We start from the raw sequence: 12,078 nt of genomic DNA, 5'->3' as shown, positions 1-12,078 counted from the left end.
AGAACAGATTACAAATCTGACATATTTTACCTTCTTTTAACAGAAAATATCTGTAATCAGGAAAGCTAGAACTAAAATGAGAATATTGGCATGGGATTTAATAACATTTTTGTGTTCGTATATTTTTATTGAATTCATGAGAATTTTTTGTATACAGTTTGAACAAAACAACAACTTTTTCTGGGAGTATACCACCATAATACTAATATAATATCATATTAGTATCATCAACCAACATAATTCAGACTTTTTTAAAATAGTTTCTCCAGTTGAATTGCCCATAGAACAGAACTGTAAAATCATCCTTCAACAAACATTTGGTCCCATGATTTGAATTCAGAAGGAGAATCTAGCATTCAACCTTTTCCCTCCCACACCCTGTATTTTGCACAAAAGTACTAATTTCTTCCCAGTAGGTCTAAAGTCAGTGATCTTGCAGTATATATTGAAAGCCTTGTGCACTGCCTTGAACAGCCCCAATTCTGTAGGACTATCTGCAGTGTCTAGGGATTTATTGACACTGATCCAACTACAGTCTGTTTGCTGGCAGTAAGTACACTAAAAGGAGACACTCCCAAGAGAATGTGGTAAAGGCGGTTAGCTTAGCGGGGTTTAAAAAAGGTTTGGCCGGCTTCCTAAAGGAAAAGTCCATAGACCATTATTAAAATGGACTTGGGGAACTCCACTGCTTATTTCTGGGATAAGTATCATAAAATGTTTTGTACTTTTTGGGATCTTGCCAGGTATTTTTGACCTGGATTGGCCACTGTTTGAAAAAGGATGCTGGGCTTGATGGAACTTTGGTCTGTCCCAGTATGGCAATACTTATGTACTTATGTAAGCAAGTAAAGATTTACAGGTCAATATTCAGCCTGTGGCTTAACGGTTTTTACCGCCTTGAGTGAATTCCTTCAAAAAGATGATAAATCATAATAAATAAATAAAATAAACACTGTCCACTGTGTGCTGAATTGAGCTCCTAAATTCACTGCTTTGAATACCCAGGCTCTGCCTTTCTCCTGAAAGTTAATTAGTTGAGTACAATATTCAGCCCCCTACCCAGTTAGCTAACCCAGGTAGTGGGCTGAATATTGGGCAGATTAGTTTGGTTGATCCCCACCTCCTCCCAAGATACCCCCTACCAAAGATACCCCCTCCCCAATATTGGGCCCCCTCCTGAAGGTAGATTGGCCACACAGACATCCCAGCAGAGTATTGGGGCACCCTAGAGGGCACTGCAGTGGACGTCACATAATAGTTCCCAGGTACACATCTCACCATTGCTTCCTTGTATTGTAACATGAGCTCTCCAAAACCCACTGTACCCAACTGTACACCACTACAATAGCTCTTATGCCTGCAAGTGTCACCTATATGTGGTACAGTAGGTTTTTGGAGGGTTTTGAAGGGCTCACACTTCACCACAAGTGTAACAGTTAGAGTGGGTTATGGGCCTGGGTCCCCTTCTCTACAGTGCACTGCACCAACCACTAGGCTACTCCAAGGACCTGCTTGCTGCTGTAATAAGATAGGCCATAACATCTGAAGCTGTCATAGAGGGTGTTATGTGCTGTTTTTTTTTACATCTTTAGGGGGTGGGTGGGGTCAGTGCCCACTGGGGGGGAGTAAGGGGGGTCATGCCTTAATCCCTCCAGTGGTCATTTGGGGCACCTTTTTGTGACTTAGTCGTTATTAAAACAGGCCTAGCCCAAAACTTCTACATTTTAATTCTGGATGTTTTTGCTTTGTTCCATTATGGCAGAAAAACGTCCAAGTGTTAGGAATGCCCAAATCCCGCCTCCAACATGCCCCCAACACACCCCCTTGTGATTGGACACACTGCAGATGAACTGCATAAAAAATGTCTAAGAAATATATTTTGAAAATAGCGATTTGGATGTTTATGCAAGAAAAATGTCCAAATGCTGCATGGTGTCCTTTTTTGGTCATTTTTCTGTTTAAAAAATGAGCCTCTTAGTCAAAAAGTTATTTAAACGAAGTGAAAAAAATACCCAAAATTGTGAGAAAATTTGAAAAAAAATTCAAAAACTTTTTTGATGCCCACATTCCTAAGATGTATCCATTAACAAAGACTAAAATGTATATTTGTTTTCTTGTGATGTTAAATGTATAGGCACATTAGCATTTAACGCGCCTTAAATTTACAGGCGCGTTAAAAATGCTAACACACCTTAGTAAACATACCCCTATGTGATTTTACCCCTATTATATGCAACCTTTAACTGATCTCTTTGGTTCAAGAGATTATCTAAACCTATCCCAGTTGCAAAAATGTTATCTATAAATAAATCTACTTGTCAGGATTCCCTTACCACTGTATCAAATGGTGGAATTCCCTCCAGAAATTCATCAGATGGGAACCTAATTATTTGATATTCCGGAAATACCTTAAAGCCTCTCTGTTTAAGCAATTTCTCGTGTATGATCATAATTAATTTAAACCCCTAATTGCAATCCCTGTGGGGGATTATTTTAGCTACCTTCAGGTGACGAGCTATTTTCGTAGTCTGCCTGTTGAAAGTATGACTCCCGGATTTGCATCTAAACTCCTGCAATTTCTGGAGGGCGATGCAGTGGGCCAAGTATCGATTTTTTGGTTTCATAAACTACTTACTGCACGACTACAGGCTCCTTCCTTTAAGGGGCTGCAAGTTGCATGGTTAAGGGATTTTGGATACCCCTTGCGCTATGCTATTACCCTGCAGATGTTTCATTCTATTCCACGAGTGGCTCACCAGGCGAAACTTAGGGAATACCACTACAGGGTACTACATAGAGCTTTTTTTTTTTTTGCAACATCGAGCGTTTCTTGCAGGTTGTACAGATACCCCTCATTGTTTGAAGTGTAACACTATAGATAACACCTTTGTGCATGGTATGTGGTCCTGTCACCAGATCCTGGCCTTCTGGGTGGCTTTCCAGCTTTACTTGCAGTGCCTTGTCATTCTTTATTTCTATCTCTGGAGTGAGTTTTTTTGCTGACATGTCTGCCTTGTTCTGGAGCCCGAGGGAACAGAGAACGTTTGTTTTGAGTAATTTTAGATTTGGTGTGCCCCCATAATGCCTGGATGGTTTATTTATTTATTTCCTCCTACATGCGTCGTTTCCAGCGATAATTGGCAGTTGGCGCGCGTCAATTCAGTCACTGCACTTGAAGTGCATGAACCTTTACTGCTAGATGAATGGGTGGTATTAAGGGCTCAGGCCGGTTTTGGACGAGCGCCGGTTTCATTTTTACCGCATACCCTTTTCCCATCCCATTAAAAAAAAAGCCCTTTTTTGCAGACATGGTAAAAACTGGCCCAGTGCGCACCCAATACATGCACCTACACTTTTTACCACGGCTTAGTAAAAGGACCCCTAAATGAGGATTGAGTATTACAATATGTAATATGGAAACAAATGCTAGACGCAAAAAGGTAACAATTTATAGTCATCTATGTATAATAGCAATTAGAATGGAACTGAGAAATTGGAATAATTGTACAGTTAGGGTTTTAGTGCAAATCTGTTTTTATTGAATTGTATCAAGTCAAAAACAATAACAATCCATATATATGAAAACGTGAACAATTCAAACATTATTTTCCCAAACAGAGCATTCATAGATCAAAGCTAGTAGTAGTTTCGTATAGACCCTCTACACTAAATTGGGAATCAGCTATTAACCCATCTCTTCCTGCTCCCCTCTTACCCCCCCCCCCAACTTAAATATTAAACTCTCCCCCTGCCCTCCCCTATCCTTCCCTTCCAGATCTCAAACACCCCCCTTAACCAGAAAGTCCTCACATTGCCCCTCTTGAAAACCGTTAAGAACTCTACTACGAGCTGCTGGGGAAATAGTAAACAAGTATGGTGCCCAAATATTTACAAATCTTTTTTGATGTTTTGGGTAATATCGTGCTCCCTGTGATTCCCACATCTTTAGCACGTGAAGTTTATTGCACCAGTACCAAAACGTAGGAGGTGAGCACTGTAGCCAATGATTTAAGATCTGAGCTAATATGTATGCTTTCCCCCAAAACAGAATACTCTTAGCGAGTTGTGTGCCTAAATTCTAATCAGTGCCAATTAATGCTCATTATTGCTTGTTAAGTGTTGTTATCAGCGCTCATTAGCTAGTTAAGCTTGTTAAATCAAGCACATTGTTATAGAATCCAATCTGATTTTGGTACCAATCTCAAGACACACTAAATAGAATCCGGGGGTTACTGCTGTGGTAACAGCTAACATGACACCTTAGCAGTTAGTGGACACTGCTTTCCACATGGGGGTATTTCTGTAAGGAATTGCTTATTTTTGGATGGCAGGAAGATGAACAGATGGCAGTATTCCGGTCATGTGCACGCATATGTGACCACTTGTGTTCGTAAATGACCTTATAGAATACCAACTAGCAGAAAAGTATACGCTATGAGTTGATGGCACATTCATTGTCGGTAAGTATGTGCATGGGTAGATTTTGGGCGGAGCACACAGGTACATGCATACATTATAGAATTCTATCATTTATGCATGAATCTGCTAACATAAGGGCCAGAAGACTGGTTTAAGTGATCACACCTTACTGCAGTGGTTCCCAAACTTTATCAAGGCACCCTTAGTGTGTCAGTAATTTTTTCATAGCACCCCTAAGTCAATATCATGTTGGTTCCAGTTAATGTGTGTACTTCAAATTTGGTAATTTCCAGACAGGAAACAAAGAACATGGTTAACTTCTCTTACAAGATTTTGGTAAAGTACAAACGTGAAAACTGCCCCATATAGTTTACAACTACGCAGGCTGTTTGGAAAGTGTTCCCTTGCAGCAGATTCACTTTCTGGATATCATGCGTTTACATGAGGGACACATAAGAACCACATTATACCAGAAACCCACTGACTGCCACACATATCTACATGCTTCCAACTTCCACCCATCAGCTTTCACTAGATCCACTGTCTACAGCCAAGCCCTATAGTACAACTGCATTCAAACAGCAGATGACATTTAGGACTCAATTCTATAAATGGCACCCAAATTTGGGCATCAAAAAAAGGTGCTCTAAGTTACTGTTCTGAGTTCTGTAAACCATCCAGGTACAAACCAACAACTATGATGTTTAACCTGAATGCAAACATTTTTCCAAGTAAAAACTCTTAAGTAATAGCAGTGATAAACAGATGATTAGTTTGAATGGAAAACCACTGTTGTCAACAAAATAGTAATTTGCAGTTAAGAAATGCTTACACTGATGTTTTTTTTCTTTTTGCATTCCTTCAAGGCCACTTTTTCGTGGAAATTCTGATGTTGATCAACTAGAAAAGATCTTTGAGTAAGTAAGACTAATATTTTATGAATTACTTCCTCCCTTCCATAGTTTGTGTTACTCATCTGAAATCTATTTCCCATCTTTTGTATACTGCAGAATTGTCATTTCACAGTGAATTGGTGTAAGGTGAACAGTCAGGCTTACACTGTGTTTATCTATTGGCTTATCATGCCCCAAAAAATTTAAGAACATCTGTCTAAGAATTAATGGAGAATATTATTCAGGTTTTTAAATGATTTTTGTTCACATTTTTGTACTGGAACAAATGGTTCTCTACAGATAAGCAGGGGAAATGAAGGCACACTGAATGATGACATCCTCCGGATGAACCCAATTTGCGTAGTTCTCCTCTAACTCAGGATAATCTTGAAATTTGTTTCTTTAGCTGCCCTGAGCATGCACAGGTAATGACTAGAGGCCCCCCCCTCCTCTTTGGTCAAAAACGTTTCCACAACCTGGCAACATGAATCTGTCTTCTTTCCTCTCAGAAGACTAACAACCAAATGGCCAGCCAAGCTTGAGACTCTTCCCTAACACCTCATATGAATGTCTCTGGCTCTCACGCCTTTACCCCCCATTCAATATTCAGCAGTGTCAACAACTTCAGCAGCTCATGATCCAAAAATAAGAGACCACTGCTTTATTAATATACATCCAAAAGATGTTAGCAACACAGCCTGCATCTCCCCAAAACCGAACATCATAACCACGACCTCCTCAGAGTCAAACAGCATAGCAACGGCAATTGCTTCAATTACAGCCTCAGATTGTGCCTGCCTGATAGAACAGACTGGCTCCATGATCGCAGTAGTTAAAATGGCCGCAGAGCTATTCTTCCCTGCTGCATATTCAATAGTAATTGGAATGGGAGTATGAACTTAAGCCCTCACAAAAAACTTTGGGCCCACTGAGCCCACCACAGAGACTACTTCCCCTAAGGCTGCTTAGTTACAAGCAGATTGTGGGGAGAGCAGAAAACATTCACAGAAAACTATGCACAAGAATGAAGGCATAGATATTCAAAAGACTAACAAGAGGCAGCATTCTCCTCATAACAGCTCTTCTTCCACCAATAAACAAATGCCTGTGTTGGATCCGTAGTCTGTAAGTATATCAGCTGCAGCCCCTATTTCAGGTCAAGACACTTCTAAGAATGGACTACCTCAGCTCCTTCATAAATTCATAGTACTTTACTACTTCAAAGTACTGATACAGCACAAGCACCAACTTTCCAATCATCTCCTCTCCAAAGACATGCAGAGATTTGTTTTTGTAATCACTACCAGTTCAATACACTTCTATGGCTTCTCCCAGTCCTTGGGACTCCACACTCTGAGAGGGAACTGATCTTCCAGATGATAGGAGCCAACATTTCAAAATTATTGATGGTACTAAACTCAATGGAAATTAGAGGCCGACTGAAAGTAGTTTTTCCAGTTTCGGCTGAAATCGAAACTGCTACTGAAACTATTTAAACACTTTCGACTGAAGCCAAACCTGCAGCTGAAATGGTAGAAACTGAAAACTAAAGTTTGATTGTGTAAATGTGAACCAATGAGGCATACTGGGGATTGTCAGAGTTTGCAGTCATCAGCCCTCTGCTAAACCCACAGATTATTACCCTCCAGTCCCAGGAATTGCAAACGCAGGCTGACAACTGGGAGAGCCATTTTAACAAGGACTTCACACCAAGTCTGGCACATTTAGTTTCCCAAGTCAATGCAGATGTAGTTAAATATTCTCTGATACAGCACCTTTGTGAGAACATGTTAAAAATAAAATCATGATTACCAGCTTTTTATGCTTACCCGAATTGTACACAAGTAATAGGAGAAAGTAGCATTGAGATGTTTCCCATTTTGTATTTAGTTATAAAACTGATTAAGGACTAGCATGATATAGATTCTTCCTAAAACATGGTAAAGGAGTCCAGACACTGGTCTACACTGCGGACATTATAACACCAGCCTGATGTACAATCCAGAATAAAAAAGCCCATTGATGTTACTGAATGCGAGGACTATATGCTCTGAAAAATTACAGTCAAGAGCAAGATCATAACTGCATTGCATGCAGTCTAATTACAGAAAAAAAAAGAATACAAAGAGTAATTCCCCCCTTCCCCAGACTACCTTGCAGTCAGGGCAGTTACTCTTGCCCATAGAAGCTGTATTCTCAAAATAGCTGCTGTAACCTGTTGCAACAGTCTTGCAAGATTGACACCAGAGGTCATGGCAGCATGGGCAGGAGCAACTGGAGATCATTCCTGCCCTGACTACATAGGGAGACAAAATAGGACAAAGCACAAATTTTTGGCTTCCACCAAAAATAGATGGTCAGTTGTGGCCAAAACCGAAACCATGTCCATAGCCTTTTGACCAAAACTGGCAGAAAAAGATTTTGGGCCAGTTTTGGTACTGTAACCGAAAGTCGGTCGGCCTCTAGTGGAAATAACCTCTCCTTGAACACAGCCAAGAAATTTATTCAATATTGGGGGTGCTCAAGCACCTACAGCACCCATAGAGCTGGCTTCTAACTCAGACTTAGATGGCGCTCTTTCAGAGTTTCCTGTTTTTGTAATAAACATGACGGGTGAACCATCATCTCATCAATTTCAGGTACCACTTCCATCTCAAGACTCAATGCCTGAGGACCAGGTTGAGGACATAAGAATAGCCTTACTGGGTCATAGCAATGGTCCACTGCTTCTAACAGTGGCCAAGCAGTCCAGGTCACATGTACCTGACAGAATCCCAAATAGTAGCAAGATTCCATTCTGCTGATCCCAGGGATAATTAGTAGCTTTCCCCATGTCTGTCTTAATAGCAGATTATGAACATTTCCTCCAAGAACTTGTCCAAAGTTTTTTTTTAACCTGGATACGCTAACTGCTGTTACCACATCCTCCGAGTTCCAGAGCTTAACTATTCATTGAGTGAAAAAATATTTTCTCCTATTCATTTTAAAAGTATGCATACTGTAAATGTTTAGCAAAGCTATCAAAAGCATTGGCTCTGGGACCAGCTTCACCTTCCCAGAAAAGAAGGGATTCCCGGTCTATACTTCAATCCCATGGCCCACCTTAGAAGGTGATAGCTCCTACAGTGCATCAGGTCCTTCAGAACCTTCAGCTCAGTAACTGGAATATTTCAACTCAACCAACATCCAGATGACTAGAACTCAAATTCAAGGTGCAGTCAGCACCAGATCAATACCAGTTCAAATTGTCTCACCAATCTGTTATATTGGAGGCTGCTTTTAAGAAATCTAAACTATCAAAAATTCATGCTCTAACTCCCATTTGGCAAGGGTCAAAAACTAAAAAGTGTAGCCCACTCTGTGTAAAATTCTATTCAGGTAACAATAAAAATAAACATAAAATTGAAGTAAGAACAAAACAAATCAGTACACAAAACAAATATGGTACCTACAATGAAAATCTTCAAAAACATGCCTCTGCTCTAATTTAGTTGTTAATCTCACCTCGTTTTTAAATCAATACATTAAAGATTGTTCAACTAAACAGATGATCACCCCTGGTTCCAATTAAAATACATTATGTTGCAATTTCTTTATTGCGATTAAGTAGGGAAAAACAGAAATTCCACATGGTAAATTACATTTCCGCAGTTGGTTTTATAACAACTTGAAGCAATAAAGAAAGAGTGATATAAACTAAACATTTCAACTTTTACAAATGAACAGCAGGCGAGTCTCAGTTGAAAGGAAGCTCTGAAATGAGGAGGCATAGGATGAAGGTGAAAGGGGATAGACTCAGAAGTAACCTGAGGAAATACTTTTTCACAGAAAGGGTGGTGAATTCGTGGAACAGCCTCCCAGTGGAGATGGTGGAAACGAAAACAGTATCTGAATTCAAGAAAGTGTGGGACAATTACCCAGGATCTTTAAGGGAGTGAAAGGGAGAGGAGATAGTATGGATGGGCAGACTGGATAGGCCGTATAGTCTTTATCTGCCTTCATTTTTCTATGTTTCCCTAGCCCCCTCCTACCCCTACCTAGTTCAAAGGGCAAAAAAGCCCAAAATGCAATATACAGTGGGGGAAATAAGTATTTGATCCCTTGCTGATTTTGTAAGTTTGCCCACTGACAAAGACATGAGCAGCCCATAATTGAAGGGTAGGTTATTGGTAACAGTGAGAGATAGCACATCACAAATTAAATCCGGAAAATCACATTGTGGAAAGTATATGAATTTATTTGCATTCTGCAGAGGGAAATAAGTATTTAATCCCTCTGGCAAACAAGACCTAATACTTGGTGGCAAAACCCTTGTTGGCAAGCACAGCGGTCAGACGTCTTCTGTAGTTGATGATGAGGTTTGCACACATGTCAGGAGGAATTTTGGTCCACTCCTCTTTGCAGATCATCTCTAAATCATTAAGAGTTCTGGGCTGTCGCTTGGCAACTCGCAGCTTCAGCTCCCTCCATAAGTTTTCAATGGGATTAAGGTCTGGTGACTGGCTAGGCCACTCCATGACCCTAATGTGCTTCTTCCTGAGCCACTCCTTTGTTGCCTTGGCTGTATGTTTTGGGTCATTGTCGTGCTGGAAGACCCAGCCACGACCCATTTTTAAGGCCCTGGCGGAGGGAAGGAGGTTGTCACTCAGAATTGTACGGTACATGGCCCCATCCATTCTCCCATTGATGCGGTGAAGTAGTCCTGTGCCCTTAGCAGAGAAACACCCCCAAAACATAACATTTCCACCTCCATGCTTGACAGTGGGGACGGTGTTCTTTGGGTCATAGGCAGCATTTCTCTTCCTCCAAACACGGCGAGTTGAGTTCATGCCAAAGAGCTCAATTTTTGTCTCATCTGACCACAGCACCTTCTCCCAATCACTCTCGGCATCATCCAGGTGTTCACTGGCAAACTTCAGACGGGCCGTCACATGTGCCTTCCGGAGCAGGGGGACCTTGCGGGCACTGCAGGATTGCAATCCGTTATGTCGTAATGTGTTACCAATGGTTTTCGTGGTGACAGTGGTCCCAGCTGCCTTGAGATCATTGACAAGTTCCCCCCTTGTAGTTGTAGGCTGATTTCTAACCTTCCTCATGATCAAGGATACCCCACGAGGTGAGATTTTGCGTGGAGCCCCAGATCTTTGTCGATTGACAGTCATTTTGTACTTCTTCCATTTTCTTACTATGGCACCAACAGTTGTCTCCTTCTCGCCCAGCGTCTTACTGTTGGTTTTGTAGCCCATTCCAGCCTTGTGCAGGTGTATGATCTTGTCCCTGACATCCTTAGACAGCTCCTTGCTCTTGGCCATTTTGTAGAGGTTAGAGTCTGACTGATTCACTGAGTCTGTGGACAGGTGTCTTTCATACAGGTGACCATTGCCGACAGCTGTCTGTCATGCAGGTAACGAGTTGATTTGGAGCATCTACCTGGTCTGTAGGGGCCAGATCTCTTACTGGTTGGTGGGGGATCAAATACTTATTTCCCTCTGCAGAATGCAAATAAATTCATATACTTTCCACAATGTGATTTTCCGGATTTAATTTGTGATGTGCTATCTCTCACTGTTACCAATAACCTACCCTTCAATTATGGGCTGCTCATGTCTTTGTCAGTGGGCAAACTTACAAAATCAGCAAGGGATCAAATACTTATTTCCCCCACTGTAACATCTCCCCCAAACTCGTACATTAAGGATCCTATTACATGCCACGTGTATTAAAGAGTTCCAGAAGGCTCCCAAATACATTGAAACTGCAATCCCTTATATGAATTTTAAGTCATCCGCCCCCAATCTTTCAATCGTTAATAAAGAAATCATCTGTGATCGCTATTGCACAATGGATATGGTTTCCACTGATACTCAGCTTAATAATATTATTTTGGGGGCTGGCAGAGTAGAGCACTGAGACATGAGGCCATTCGGAAGTGGCATTGGGCTTGCCAACATGGCATGTTCCTTCGAGCCACTTATCTGGTGGGCAAAAACAATACCCTGGCTGACAGATTGAGCAGGATAATGCAACCACACACGTGGTCTCTCAATATGGGCGTAGCCTGCAAGATCTTCTGAGTGTGGGGCATCCCCTTGGTGGATCTTTTTGCTACTTAGATCAACTACAAAGTCCCTCAGTTCTGTTCCAGGCTTCAGGCCCACGACAGACTAACATTGGATGCCTTCCTCCTCAATTGGGGAACAAGTCTTCTGTATGCTTATCCTCCCATATCTCTAGTGGGGAAAACTTTGTTGAAACTCAAGCAAGACCGTGGAACCATGATTCTGATTGTGCCGTAGTGGCCATGGCAAATATGGTTCCTTCTTCTTCTGGAGTTATCCTCCGAAGAACCATGGAGTGTTTTCTGACCCTCATCACGCAGAACGAGGGGTCACTTCTACAGCCCAACCTCCAGTCTCTGGCTCTCAGAGCTTGGATATTGAGAGCCTAGAATTAACTTCTTTGGGTCTTTCGGAGGGTGTCTCCCGGGCCTTGCTGGCTTCCAGGAAAGACTCCACTAAGAGGTATTATTCTTTCAAATGGAGGAGGGTTGCCTTTTGGTGTGAGAGCAAGGCCATAGCTCCCCTTGCATGCCCTACACAGACCCTGCTTGAATACCTTCTACACCTATCAGAGTCTGGTCTCAAGACCAACTCCGTAAGGGTTCACCTTAGTGTGATTAGTGCTTAAGAAGGTAAGCCCATCTCTGGACAGCCTCTAGTTGTTCACGTCATGAGAGGTTTGCTTTTGTCAAAGCACCATGTCAAAC

The 12,078-nt window shown here is 41.6% G+C and overlaps 1 protein-coding gene across 3 annotated transcripts in view; it reads left to right on the top strand.

Annotated features, from left to right (window-relative positions):
• CDK6 (cyclin dependent kinase 6) overlaps window positions 1-12,078 on the top strand; it is a 319,355-nt gene that overhangs the window by 283,528 nt on the left and 23,749 nt on the right. For all 3 annotated transcript variants that reach the window (XM_030200353.1, XM_030200368.1, XM_030200362.1), the window contains one exon: window positions 5,286-5,336. In XM_030200353.1, coding sequence (XP_030056213.1) covers window positions 5,286-5,336 — 51 coding nt within the window. The remainder of the gene's footprint in view (window positions 1-5,285; window positions 5,337-12,078) is intronic.

Source organism: Microcaecilia unicolor, chromosome 1 (assembly GCF_901765095.1).
Source record: "Microcaecilia unicolor chromosome 1, aMicUni1.1, whole genome shotgun sequence".
In the NCBI taxonomy this organism is placed as follows: domain Eukaryota; kingdom Metazoa; phylum Chordata; class Amphibia; order Gymnophiona; family Siphonopidae; genus Microcaecilia; species Microcaecilia unicolor.
Note: the sequence above shows the minus strand (reverse complement) of the source record. Positions and strands in the feature narration are given on the sequence as shown.